This window comes from Canis lupus, chromosome 33, assembly GCF_003254725.2.
Source record: "Canis lupus dingo isolate Sandy chromosome 33, ASM325472v2, whole genome shotgun sequence".
Lineage (NCBI taxonomy): Eukaryota > Metazoa > Chordata > Mammalia > Carnivora > Canidae > Canis > Canis lupus.
The window spans coordinates 7,305,799-7,320,633 of NC_064275.1; the positions used below are offsets into that span (position 1 = coordinate 7,305,799).

The window sequence follows — 14,835 nt, forward strand, 5'->3', positions numbered from 1 at the left end:
GTGATTTTCTTTTATGAGTTGCTTCTCCCATTTGCATAGATAATTTGGAGTTTGTTGTAGTATAGATACACATTGTTCTGGAATTTTATTAAACAACATAACATGAGATGCCTTTTATTCTCCTCAGGTTGGTTAAATCTCGACTTACGAGGTTCTGCCCCTCGGAGGTTGGACTCCTGAAAAATGCTGAGCGAGAACAAGAATCAGAAGAAGAGATGTGATTTTGATGGGCATCTAGTCTTTCTGGGTGAACTTCTTTTTTGGGGATTTTTTTGCTCATGATCTTGTTTCTTGATCTTTTGCTTGGAGAACAAGAGGCTAAGGATGATTCTTGGTATATTGTTTGTATTTCCAGTTTGGTTAAAGCATTTGAATTCGAATATTTTATTTTTAGATTTGAAAGTACTTTGGATGATAAATGCATTTTGCACATTGGTCATGGTATTTGGGGCCTGGAGTGATCATCTGAAGTTAATGTCCACACTAAGGAAAAGTGTTTTATTTGCCTTATAGATATCTTCAAGGTTCCTGGGCTTACTACAATTTGTAACTCATTGACATGGAATTACACTTGTTTATCTTGTTGCTGCAATGAGAAATAAATGAATGCAGGAACCTTGATACAGACACTTTAAGTCTTTGTTTTTTCACTTCAACTGTACATCACCCTTGCACCATGAAGGAGCAGTGTGACAAATTCCTTTTTGTGAGACTTCTCCTTCTGTAGTAGCCGAGATGTCCCCTGAGGAAAGTAGCCAGCAAGTGTCCTGAGTTGTGCAGTTTTTTAGAGAAGACAAGAAAAATGATCCCTAGGATCTTGGATGCAAAGCCATGAAAGATTAGGAAGGGGGAGTTATGATAGCATCTATAGAGTAAAAGGTAATCACCAGAGCATAGCATGGTCACCATACTGTCTCCTGAAATAGGAGGGGTTAAAATAAGGTAAAGTATTTTATGGAATACTTGGGTAAAAAGTCAGGGCTCTCACCTAGTCTTGAACTAATTAGCCTTTAGTGGAGAGTCAAGAAATTTTTTTTCTAATTCTGGATCTATAACCAACCAACTTCTAGGACTTTAGCGATCACCATGTCCTCTCTAAAGTGAGGGAATTGAACTGGATGAGGCGCTCTCTGGCTGTCATATTTTATGACTCTAGAGTCTCTGAGACAAAGTGAAGGCAGAGACAGCTAACTGGTACAATGTTAGAAAGGCCGGTCTGCCGTGACGGAACAGGTAAGGAGGGCTTCAGGAATCCTTGAGGATTCCTGAATATGGAAGAAAGGAAGCAGCCTCCTAGGCAGCAGGAGGTGAAATGTGGGCAATTAAATCCTGAAGCTCCATGGCATTCTGGAAGCACTGACAAGTCCAGAAACCTGCCCCAGGCTGGTTTTATCACAGTGATGCAGGAGAGGGAGGTGAGTAGATTCTTTAGGCCAAAGAACTGGACACATTCATTCTTCTCCTTCTTCTCCTTCTCCTCCTTCTTCTCCTTCTCCCCCTCTCCCTCCCCCTCCCCTTTCTCCTTCTTCTTCTCCTTCTTCTTCTTCTTCTTCTTCTTCTTCTTCTTCTTCTTCTTCTTCTTCTTCTTCTTCTTCTTCTTCTTTCCTTTTAATGTAAGGATTAGAAAGAACTGATGTGGGTGCCTATAGGCTTATTTTGAATAATACAACAAACCTGAATGCACTTCTGGCATATGAAATACCCACATGTGTGTGATGTCATCATGTAATCATGGCATTCTGCCCCATGCGTGTCCTCTATCTTTTCTAGTCCAGCAAGTTTCTATAACTTTAGCAAGTTTGTGGGATCCCTGGGTGGCGCAGCGGTTTGGCGCCTGCCTTTGGCCCAGGGCGTGATCCTGGAGACCCGGGATCGAATCCCACGTCGGGCTCCCGGTGCATGGAGCCTGCTTCTCCCTTTGCCTGTGTCTCTGCCTCTCTCTCTCTCTGTGTGACTATCATAAAAAAAAAAAAAAATTAAAAAAAAAACTTTAGCAAGTTTATGTTTCAAAAGCGTGAGCTGTCAGCTGCATTTCATGAAAATGGCTTTGCTGGTACATAGGCCTGAGCAGGGACTCTGGGCATAATTAGCCTAAACCAGGTGAAGGCTGGAATTTTGAAACCTGATACAAATATTTTAGCAGTCTTTATGAGAGAGCAGAGATGTCCGTTCCTCTAGTCTCTGGACAGAAAGAATGCAAGTGAGATGCAACTCTGTGAGTTCTCAGTGGGAGAACATTGAGTTCAGGTCTAGTCCACAGCCTGAGGCTCTCTGCTTGTAGTCCCTGACATGAACAATAAATTTGAACACCACTATTGTAACTTTATGAAGCCTTTACCAAAGAAGGAGTGGGAAAAGGTGCCCTCCTTATTTTTATTCGTATTTTATCTCAACTCTTCTGAAACCCTGGGGTCTCGATTCCTAAGCCTTTGTCAAACTTCCTTTGTGGCTATCTAGTGCTTCATTTGTCACAAAGTGAAGAAACTCATGTATATAATTCAGTCCAATATCAACATTGGCTGTTGATGTGACTCCAACGCCTCAATAATTTCTGTAACCTCCAGTCTCCTTTGCTTGGAAATGCGCAGTGCAGCCTCTGATTGCGTTAACTTGCATCTTATTGTTGAAATGAGAAGTTGGGTCATGACCACTGTGGTGTACTCCTCATCATTTTGTCACTATTGGGCTCATTAATTGAGGCTCTACTGGTTATCTTTGGGATGTGGATTCATAGGGTGGTGCAGAAGTAGCTGGGGACTAAGGAACCATGAAAATAAAACTGAGAAGTGAAGAATTCTCCCCAAACTCAATAGATAAAAACATGAAAGAAAAGTTCATACACATGGAGAATAGATCCAGAAATCCTATATTCTGTCTAATGTGAATTCCAGAGAGAGAGAAGATGGGAATTTCCCCCATGTAAATGGCAGTGAGGGGAGATTTTTGCTCTAAGCTTAAGAAGGTACTTCAAGAGATGGGCAGTGATGAGGGTGACTGGGTTTCTGGACTAAACTAGTAAAAATGGGAAAGGTTAATCCTTTTTATATTTTAAGTTCAATTTATAAATATTGAGTCTTGCAAATATAAACACTCGATTTTAAGGAGACTTTGATGTTAGAGCACAATTTTACATTCAGATAATTAGATTTCCCTTTAAACATCTTAAACTCTATTTATGAATTAAGTATTTTTGAAATTCTTCCAGAAGGACACTTCAGTTAACTGACAAATCTTTCCAAGTTGTTGCTATTCTTGCAAATCTAATGTATTAACCTTAAAATATGGAGAAACTAAGTGTTTTGTTTTGTTTTTGTTTTTGTTTCTTTGAGTGGGGAGGGGAGAGGCAAAGGGAGAGGGAGAGAATCCTAAGCAGGCTTCATGCCCAGCACAGAGCCCGACACAGGGTTCAGTCTCACCACCCTGAGAACATAACCTGAGCTGAAATCAAGAGTTGGAGGCCCAACTGACGGAGCCACCCAGGTGCCCCAGTGCGTAAGTGCTCTGCTACAGTGAGTAAACTTACTGAGATTTCAATTTAAAATCACAAGCCTAAATCTGTTACTCAATTAAACGTTTGTAAGTTAGACTTGCAAAACCAATCATCAGAGACACAATTATTTTCAAAATTATGAATGCCTATAGTGCTAAACGTGTATAATTTCTTTCTTAACACAAAAATATCATTATGAGTTTGAATCTCTTCAACATTACTTCTTTTTTTTTAACTTAAAACTTGCCTTTTTATTTTTATTTATTTTTTTCAATCATTTGAAGATTTTATTTGTCCATTTTACAGGTGAGAAAACTGCGACACAAAGAGATTAAATAAAGCAGTCCAAGGTCATTTAGGTAGGGAGTGGTGTGTCAGGATTTGTATCCAGGAAGTCTGACTTCAGAATCTTCATTCTTTTTTTTTTTTAATTGTTATTTTTTTTTTATTGGAGTTCAATTTGCCAACATATATCACCCAGGGCTCATCCCATCAAGTGCTCCCCTCAGTGCCCGTCACCCAGTCACCCCAAACCCCTGCCCACCTCCCTTTCCACTACCCCTTGTACATCACTTACTTCTAAGTCTTTCCATGATAACACAGGCTTACTGTTAAGGAGGTGATTTGTGTATGACAGGCATTGTGGGAAATATCTAGTCTGCCCCTTGAGCTCTTGGATCCAGATACTGAATGGAATAGGATTCTTGGCAGTGATCCTAACCGCACATGCTGAATCCTGTTATTTATGGTCACTACATCAGACTCTCCACTCGGGCTGTCTCCCAGCCTTTTAAAGCACAGGAAAGGCACCATCCTGAGGGGGAGTCATACTTCAAATTACCTGTCTTTTCCACCTACTCATGAAAATCCGCCACCCTCGCCCAGGCTGTCATGTCACTTGATGGAATTTCATTATTCTTTAACTCTAAAGATATTTAAATATATTTCCTTCTAAGTATAAAGACTTCTGAACTTGATGTTATCCTACACTTTGAAAAATATATTTCTTATTGGGTAAGACTATTCAATTTTTACAGATATTAAAGCGATAGCCTAATGAATTCTAGGTCACTTTTCTTTGAAGTCAGTAATTCAGCTAACAGCCGTGAGATTAGATGTCAGTGTTTCTTAGCTTGCTGCTGCTGTAAGGCAGGGAGACTATTGTTCAGTTGTGTGCGTGCGTTGTAGGAGGAATTCCTATGACTAATGCAAAATGTTAAAATAGAGGTGAGAAAAACACCTCTTACCTCTCATGAACTTGGGCAATTCTGGCGGTTTTCAAATGTCCTAAGGGAGGATTAAGGAGTTTAAGTAAGAAGCTTGGGTGGAATCCAAAATAATCCCTCCTTGATGATTTGTGTCTGAAGCTAAAATACATACAGGTTCTAAAATATATAGACAGAAGCTCACCCAAGTAAACAAGAGGCTTGGCAATTAGAATGGAACTCTCTTCTCCGAGGAGAAACTGACCCGGGTTCCTTTGCCTCTCAGATCAGGTCCGAGGTAACTAGCATTATGCTCCAATAAAATCACTTCACTTGAGCATAATTCACCATGCAGGATGCTGTCATACTGTCCAACAAAACCCTTGGACCAGTCAGACTGACTTCTTTTCTGGTCCCCTAAATATGTTTAATTTCTGTATCTATGTTGTATTAACTACCCTGCCTCCCTGGCTCCTTGAAGCTTATCTTCTGGAGATTCTTTGAGGCTCAGTTCAAAGCTTTTTCTTTTCTACTGCTTCATCCTACTCTTCCCTGCCTGCAAGCTCATACAGCGCTAAGTCCAGAGTGGCATTGGATCATGTTCCAGCCAATTCTTCCTTCTTACTATTTTATAATCCCCTAAAGACAGCGATACTTTGCATGTGTGTGTTTTACAGACGTGGACATTTATTATTATAAAATCAACTGGTTTAATAAAAAGCATTATAGTTAAAGATAATTTAATACAAATGCATGTTAAAATGAATGTAAATTGTGATTCTTTTTGACTGCAAACAAGTGGTTACCCAAAGAAGAAACAAGATCTCCTTAATGGTTATAATAAAGCCTATCCCTGAGAAGTCAGAGAGTATTACACAGAAGTATTTATATTGTTCTTCTACTACATCTCATACTTGCTTTTAAAGAATCAGAATTTAAACAGAATATGAAAAAATAAATTATAATCAAATATACCTGTATAAGATTTTTATTGAAGACATGATTAGCACTGTATAAATGCCTGAATGTGAGACTACAAATAAAGTAAAATGTTGAAGGACTCTGTTTTCTCAATTTTAGAAAAGGGGAATTTTCTGAAGACAAGTGTTCAAAGTTAAAGTGCAAGGACTCCACTAATTTCACACACTGCTATAAACAAATTGTGATGAAATGAAAACCACTCTTTTTAAGGCAAACATACTTTCTAATATGAAAAGCACAAACTGGGCTTTCGGAATCACAAAAATTCTGAAACAGGTAAGATGACAAAAAACAAGGTGAAATGAAGAAAAATCGTATTTTTGTGATTTCTTTTTTACACAGCTATGCTTAGTCTAAGTAAATCTTCCACAGGCATGCTTTTCGTGGCATCCAGTTGGTTATATTCCTCTGTGAGCCCTAATAAAGATGACACAGTTCCACGAAATGGCTTTCCTCCATCCCTTCCATTTGTACATAGTGATGAAGATGAGCTTTTTTTCTTGTAGAAGCTCATCAATCTCTCAGTTCCATGAAGGTAGGCTTCATGTATGTGTTATGTGCTAGAGCTAATAATGGGAATGGCCTACCAGAGGGACCAAACACAAGCTGGTTTTCCAGCCTTCTTGATTCCAGGAGACAAGCCTCAGAGGTTCTTAATCTTTCCGTATTTCTTTTTTTTTAAATATAATTTTTTTTATGATAGTCACACAGAGAGAGAAAGAGAGGCAGAGATATAGGCAGAGGGAGAAGCAGGCTCCATGCACCGGGAGCCCGACGTGGGATTCGATCCCGTGTCTCCAGGATCGCGCCAAAGGCAGGCGCCAAACCGCTGCGCCACCCAGGGATCCCTTTCCATATTTCTGCAAAATTCTGAAACCTGTACATTTCTTCTAACCATAAGGGCACAGGCAAAGTCGAGACTATGTTTAGGGTCAGCCTGAATTAGCTGGTGATCTTTACTAAAAGCATCTTAACACATGTGATTGAACCTTTGGGTAGGAATGTTAACATCTGCCAGTGTACGTAGAGGTGTTAGGCTTGACCCTAGACAATGCTAGTTAAGGAAAAGGAACTAAATTCATGCTGATTTCATTAAGGTCCATATTAAGGGGCCCTTCAAACCTTGCAGAGCTTGTTAGGTTCAGCAGCAAATTTGCCACAATGATGTTCATTGCATCAAAGGGCTTCTGGTGCTGTTTTCCAAAAAGCCCCTGAACTTGAAGTAACCAGACTCTTTGGCCTTATAGTTGTACCCAACTCTCTAGAACTCACCATGAGGTCAATTTTCCTAATGATGTCAAATAAAGATTAGTTGTCAGTGGGCAACACACAGTCTGCATGCTCATTAAATCCCTTCATTGCCAAGATGCTATTATAAGGCAAGGTTATGACATCATGCTCACCAGAAGGATAAATTGAGGCCATGAATCTATATAGTATTGGGAATTCACCTTCAAGCACCTTTAAAAGAAGTGTGGCAAGTCCAGATCCTGCTCCTCCTCCCATGGAATGTATTATATTAAAAAAAAAAAAAACCCAAAAAACAAAAAACAAGACTACGAACAATCACAGGGCTCTGCTATCTTTGAGTTTCTCTAAAATCTGTTCTTCATAAAGGCTGCCAACAACTTTGTGATCCACAATCCAATTGTTCCCTGAGCCAGAAATATTGGTGATGAGTTGCTTGCTATCAAACACACCTCTCAATGGTCCCTGCAGAATTTCACATACTACTGCTTCCTCCATGTCCATCAAGAAAGCTCGTGCTTTCAAAGAACAAATTTTCCCCTTGAAAATACTGCCAGCATCACCAACCATTCTGGTATCCACATTTCTAAAGAAGCTGCTTATTGCCTTGTCATAAATTCCCTTCTGGTTGGCCGTGGGATGCTCCCTAAGCACTGGATCCCAGAAGTGGCGGCCCATCTGGTTTCCACACTGGCTGGCCTACCTGTACGACCATCGACCACACTGTGGTGCGGTGAGATCAGGGCACTGGCGAGCCCACACTTGCTTTCATACTCCCAGCCTGGGCCACCCACCAGCAGCAACCATACTTCTTTTTTCTCTACTGTTACTCCTAAGGAACCCTTCTCAACCTGTAGCTACAGGAACAGAATAAAGAGAGAAAAATCAAAGGAAGATATTATTAAGAGAAAGTAGGTCTCAAATGGTTATCTAGAGGTGAGGACACAGATACCAGAGAGTTAGTGATTTGTCCAAGGTCATGCAGTCAATCAGTGGCTGAGCCCATGTTGGAATTTAAGTCCTCTGACACCAAAAGTTGGGGCTCTTTCCACTTTAGAGGTGACACTACTGCATAGTGAATAGTTCAGGTCCTTCTTAGATAGACCTGCCTCATTTTAAAGACCATCTCTCCCCCATCCCTGCTGGCCACAAAGTTTCTGTTCAAATATCTGGTCAGACATTGTCTTGGGTTGGGCTGCTACAACAGAGCACCATAGACTGGGTGTTTGGAGCAACAGACATTTATTTCCTACAGTTCTAGAGGGTGGGAAGTCCAAGATCAAGGCACCAGTAGACCTGGTGTTCGGTGAAGGCCTTGGTTTGCAGACTGGCTTGTATCCTCATGTGGTGCCAAGACAGATTGTCTCCCCCCAACTATCTTCTTTATAAGGAAACTAATCTCAGCATGAGGGCCCCTCTCTATCTGATTACCTTCCAAAGGCCTCACTTCCAAATACAATCACATTGGGGATTGGATTGGATGAATGGCCAAGTACTGAATATCCTGGATAATGAACCGCAGGAAAAAAACAATAGCAACAGTGCTACCCTCTAGTGGCAGAGCGTGGCAACACAACTCCTAAGACACAACCAGGTTCACATCCTAAAACGAGTCAGACCACAAACATTGTTAGAGGTAGAGTTTGGGTTATTTTTTTAAAACCTTAATTTTTAAAAACTTTAAAAAAATTTAAAAAATGAATACATACATGACCTTAAGTTACACTTAGGCTTAGCTTAATGTTTTAGACTTCAAAATAAGGCATGTATTTGAACTGGAAAATGTATGCTGAAGATAATATTACAAATGTCAGGCATGAAAATATTATCTCTCCCGACTGTTGTATTACCAGCTATAAAATGTATTCACCTTATTGAGAAACCTGCTGATAACTTGTCTTGGTTGATACATTTATGCTGTTTTATGGCCCCACATAGGTTGGCAAGCTTCCATAACAGGTCATTTTGTCATTCCAATATTCCTCAAGGAGGAATGTAGGGTAAACACTCACGGAGTAAATCATTTACCAACTAGTGACTTCTGCATTATTATCTTTGCTGTGCTTTAACGCATTATATCCCTGCTCTCTAACTAGATCACAAACTCCTTGAGTATCATACACTATTATTAAACTTTCTGGAGATTATAGATCTAATCTGGAAAATGCGTGGTGTCTGTTGCAAAATGCCCCCTGTATTTTTCAGGTTCTCCAGAAACAATATATATATATGCCAATTAATTTAACAATTAATGAATACTTATTAATTAATAATTAAATAATTATACTAGATGGAGATAATTAGGATTCAGAAAACTATCTTGTCAAGATAAAAATAGTGGAATTTTATGTAGGACATCAAAAATGCCAAGTTATCTCACCTCAGATAAGCTTATGATTTCATACTACTATTTTCAGAAGGTCTAGTGTTCACATGGGACTAGTGCTTCTTGGCTGAGACTATTTTTCCCTGTAAATTCTGGGTCTGCATTTCACCTGAGGGAGCCTTTTTAGAAGGTAAAGAAGAAAATTAAAACTTTTCCTACACTATGCCTCTCAACCTACCCATAATTGACTGATTCTTTCCTCTTTTAATCTTAACCACACACCTGTGGCTGTCAGCTCATATTTGGGGGATATAAAAGGGAAAGATATAAAAGAGGAGAAAGTGGGAAAAGAAAGATGAAGGAACAAGTCAGAAGAGACAAAGAGAGGAATTGAGATTCTCTGGAGCAAGATGCAGAAGTAAACTTCAAACTAAAAAAAGAATTTGAGAGTTCCTTTTCTTTCATCTTCTGGAACACAGAGAAATTAATTCAGGGTTACATTAATCAGAGTCCAGAATCTACTATGGACACACATTGTAGTTTCATAGGCACCAAACATCTGCAAGTAATAAGTGAATTACTTTCACAAAATGATGCTGGGTTTTCCTCTATGGAGCAATCAGTCCTCAAGAAGCCCTCAAGAAGCCCTCAAGACCCTCAAGACCCTCAAGATCTAGAACACCTGGCTCTGGAGAGCATTGGAGGCACCTGGAGAACTAAGGCATCTAGAGGAAGCTAATCTCAGCATGAGGGCCCCTCTCTGATTATCTGATTACCTTCCAAAGGCCTCACTTCCAAATACAATCACATTGGGGATTGGATTGGATGAATGGCCAAGTACCGAATATACTAAATAATAAACCACAGAAAAAACAATAGCAATAGTGCTACCCTCTAGCGGCAGAGCGAGGCAACACAACTCCTAAGACACAACCAGGTTGACGTCCTAAAACGAGTTAGACCACAAACATTGTTTGAGGTAGAGTTTGGGTTATTTTTTTTAAATCTTAATTTTTAAAAACTTTTAAAAAAATTTAAAAATTAATACCTACATGACCTTAACTTACTTACACTTAGGCTTAAAATCAGTTTTAAGCTTAATGTTTTAGACTTCAAAATAAGGCATGTATTTGAACTGGAAAATGTATGCTGAATATAATATGGCAAATGTCAGGTATGAAAGGTCAGTAACAAAGAAAGGTCAGACACCTGGTGACTTCCTTTTGGCCCAGGAAAGGTTTTTCAGTATCTTTCTCCCTGCTGTCCTTTGGCGACCAGGTAGAAACAGAGGTGGGTAGGGTTGTTTAGATCAATAAGCAGGTGAATTCAAAGGTTTCTCTGTTAGCAGTTCTGAGTTTTCACTAGTGAAGGGGCGGCCAATGTCGTTGGGAGGTTTTCCAATGGAGAAACAAACTCAGAGGCTCATCTCTAAGGAATAGCAGGTGGGGAAGTTGAGATTGGCCTTTGTTATTAGTGTCATGGGAGGTAAGGTAAGCAGGTTTCTGTGTAATTAGCTCTCTATTGGGGTCATAGTCCAGAAGGTAGGGAAATAAAAGAGATTTCAGAAGGTCTTGATGTTTTGGGGTTTAAGCTCATTATGAATCTGGTTAAATAAATGAATAAGGTACAATGAAGATTAGTGGTTTCACAGGTGACAGAAATATAGGCTGCTTGTGAATTTGAGCAGGGTCATCTGAAAATCTGGCAATCTTTAAACCCATGAGACTTCCATAAACACTAACAAAGGAATGTTCTAGTACACAAAAATGTCATTTAGTCTCTCGCCATTTGCTGGTTTACTGCAAACTTGATTCACTTGCTCTGGGAGAGCTCCTCTTGAACAGCGGTTACTAAACTTCAGCAGACATCAAGTTGGAGGACTGGTTGCTGGGCCCACCCCCCCGAGTTTCAGATTCAGTGATTTCCTATTTTATTTCATGGGTTATAACGTGAGACCATTGTTTATTTTGATGCTCAAACTGCCAGAGATATTGGGAGAAATCTGTCCTCACTTTTGGGGCAAGAGAAAGCAGAACTAGACACTTCATTCTCAGTTTTGCCCAATTCTCATGCGGAGTGAAAACCTGTGGCCTCCACGTCGGCATTCCCATCCCCTTGCTGTGGTTCTAATGATTTCCAGAGTCCCTGAAAGGGGAGATGGGGCTACCATTCACACAGAGAGTACCCAGGGATAGGTGGGGAGCCCTCAGGATGGTCCTGTGTTATCCTAGAACCAATAGGTTCTGATTTACCAAAGGAAAGACTGCGGCCCTGCCACCGAGGGCTCAGTGGGGTAAGCACGGCCACGGCTGGCCAGCCTCCTCCCTCCTTGGCCTCTTGAGATGCCTGCATTCCAAAGAGCAGACGGCTTGCACATGTGCAGTGTGCTCCAGGACTTGGTTACCCCAAAAAGCACCTGTATCCTCCACCCAAAGATCACTGCACCACAGCCCTGTTCAAACCATTGATCATCAGCCCTGAGCACGTACCAGCTACACCTGAATCACTGCTGCTTCTCTGTTAGCAGTTCTGAGTTTTCACTAGTGAAGGGGCGGCCAACGTCGCTGGGAGGTTTTCCAATATGGAGAAACAAACTCAGAGGCTCATCTCTAAGGAATAACAGGTGGGGAAGTTGAGTTTGGCCTTTGTTGTTAGTCTCTCATGTTCTGTCTCCCTTTCTGATATTTCCCACTCATTTTTTTTTCCTTTCCCCTTTATTCCCTTTCACTGTTTTTTATATTCCCCAAATGAATGAGACCATCTAATGTTTGTCTAATCCAAAGCTGTTAAGTTTCTATTTTGGGGGGGATGCCTGGGTGGTGAAGTTGGTTAAGCATCTGCCTTCGGCTCAGGTCGTGGTCCTGAGGTCCTGGGATGGAGCCCCACATCCGGCTCCCTGCTCAGTGAGGAGCCTGCTTCTCCTCCCTCTGCTCCCCTGCTCCTGCTCTCTCTTGCTTGCTCTCTATCTCAAATAAAATCTTAAAAAAAAGTTTCTGTTTTTTTTTTTTAAGGCACAATGGAAGTTATTTAGTTCAAATATTAGCTTTAAGAAGTAATATCACACCCCTTTCTTTGAAATACTTGACTGTTGCAGACAACAGTTTTCCTTTCTGAGATCAGAAGGTCTTGACTGGGGGGCTCAGTGGTTTAGCGCTGCCTTCAGCTCAGGTCGTGATCCTGGAGACTCGGGATCGAGTCCCACATTGGGTTCCCTGCATGGAGCCTGCTTCTGCCCCCCCACCCCATCTCTCATGAATAAATAAATAATCTTTTAAAAAAAGAAGGTCATGACTGTATTCATGCATTTATCTGATAGCCATTTCCCTTGGATTTTGCTTCCGTCAGAATTAGCCCTCTGTAGCTTTTCTTTTTCCATGTTTCTGATGACCTGTTTTGAAATTCTTATAGAATTCAAATTTTATCCCTTACCAAATATGTAATTCCCTTCTCCTACAGTAAAGAACTTGGTTCTCATATTCTTATATCCTTATCCTTATATCCTTATCAGATATATCCTTATCTGATATTCTTATATCAGCCTGTGTAGAACTAATTTTTGATCTTCAGCCCCACCCTGCCAATGTGTGGATACTCTTCTCTTTGTTTGGGGTCTGACTCCCTATTCTAGGCTCCACTTGGACACCCTCCTCACTCAACTCTGCCTCTGAATTCCCACACCGACCAGCCCACACATGCAGATGCCCCTGTGACCCTTCTTGGTCTGTAAAGGAATGCCCTCCTCTCCCTGCCCTGGCTTTGATTTCCCACATCAGGCTGTCTCTTGCCTGAAGGTCTTCCTCACCCCTTGGTTGTGAGGCCGTCCCTCCCTATCATATGGGTGCCTTAGTCACTCTGCTTGGAATTGACATCTCATTCGAGGTTCTCTTGTACTCTTTGCCCTCCCCTATTGGGCTTTCACATCTGCTCTGGTCTATTGTTCCTCTCTACCCCTACTAAAGACACCTGCCTTGTTCTTCTTCAATGGACTTTAGGACTGAAATTTTCAAGAAGGGAAGGCTTCAACTAAGTTGTTAAAAATATGAGGAAATAGAAGTTCAGATGTTTATGTGGCTTGTCCAGGGTCACAGAGCAAATTTGAGACAACGTACAACGTCAGTACAAATTCAGGCATTCCTGAGTGTAAGCTGTGTGAGGGCGGGGACCTTGCCTCTCTCGTCCACTCTATCATCCTCAGTACTTAGCACAATGTCTGCATTGAGTAGAACAAATAAATAAATGAATTATACTCTGTTGAGTTCTTTTCTTTTTCCTTTTTATTATCTTGATAGATGTGTGTGTGTGTGTGTGTGTGTATAAAATTGATGCCGATATACTTGTCTATAACCAATAGAAATTCATGCTCTTATATAAATGTCAATATCTAAGTATCTGTGCCTAGGATTTCTTCTATTCCATAAATTTCTAGAGTTCCTAGCTGGATAGTTGGCATGTTAGTGAAAATATAAAAGTACTAAGAAGCTACAGCCATTGTGACATCCCAGGATTCCTGCATTTCCATTGAGTGTGGAAAAGAAAATGTCTGAGCACCACCAAAATCAGTTTTTCAGTCACCAGACTACAGCCCCTTTAAAATATTTGAAATACTACCAGGGAAAAATACCATCACCATATGGCAGACGTGGGACCCATGATCAGTTTCTTCAGTCACTCTGCTCAACCTAGTAAGGTTGATCGTGATCATGGAAGGCAGTGGCTTCAAAGCATGTTCTGAAAGATCGCTATCTCTGAGAAATTCTTCTGGAGAAGAGGATTCTGTGGTCAACAATGGAAACTTGACAATTCACAATGTATGTGAGCATATTAAAGGCTCTAAGAAACTCTAGAGTTGAAGAAAACTATTACCATTGTGTAAACTAATATCACTCAAATTTCCTTAACCACAGAGCTCTTGTTTAGAGTAATATCCGCCCAAGTCTCATTTCCTCATTCATACAATGGGCAAAAATACCTGTTATGTGTGAGTAATTGTACAGAATAAATGAGACAAAGATACAGAAAATGAATAGCACAGTGCTTCTAGGCACTTCATAAGAGCTACTTCCTTTTCTTATACATTATGAATTTTAAATGGTTCCTTTTACTTTTGAAAGAATAATAGATGTATTATTATTATAATGGAAAAATATTAAATGCATAAGGTAAAAACATCAAATCACAAAAGGAATGTAAATGAAAAATGCATTTCTTAGATCTCTGAGATTAGCAAGAAGAGTTTTTTTATGTACCCTTCCAGACACTTTCTGTGCATATACAGGCAGACATCTGAGAAATGGATTTTTAAAAATCTATTCACAGCAAATGAAACAACGAATTCACATTTGTTTATTTTGTGCTGCTGCAGCATTACCTCTAAGTTCTTCCATTTTGGGGTACATCGATTTGTTTTTCTGAAATCCTTGGATGGGGCAAAAGTTAGAGGCCGTGTTCATATCCGCTGAAGCTGTATTTTGATAGAATATTATGGATAACAGGGGAAATATATAGTTGTTTGGGGGGTTGAAAAAAGTCAGCTTACATGTGTCCTCTTTTATTTCTTTATTTTTTGAAAATATTTTATTTATTTA

The 14,835-nt window shown here is 40.2% G+C and overlaps 1 protein-coding gene and 1 pseudogene across 9 annotated transcripts in view; one reads left to right on the forward strand and one right to left on the reverse strand.

The window, feature by feature from the left end:
* The window catches only part of TMEM45A (transmembrane protein 45A), a 65,608-nt gene extending 64,979 nt beyond the window's left edge, over nucleotides 1-629 (forward strand). For all 9 annotated transcript variants that reach the window (XM_025416474.3, XM_025416455.3, XM_025416489.3 and 6 more), the window contains one exon: nucleotides 128-629. In XM_025416474.3, coding sequence (XP_025272259.1) covers nucleotides 128-221 — 94 coding nt within the window. In that variant the 3' untranslated portion in view covers nucleotides 222-629. The remainder of the gene's footprint in view (nucleotides 1-127) is intronic.
* A 5,381-nt stretch (nucleotides 630-6,010) lies between these two features.
* LOC112641029 (tubulin epsilon chain-like) lies at nucleotides 6,011-14,700 on the reverse strand (annotated as a pseudogene).
* Between the last annotated feature and the right edge of the window lie 135 nt (nucleotides 14,701-14,835).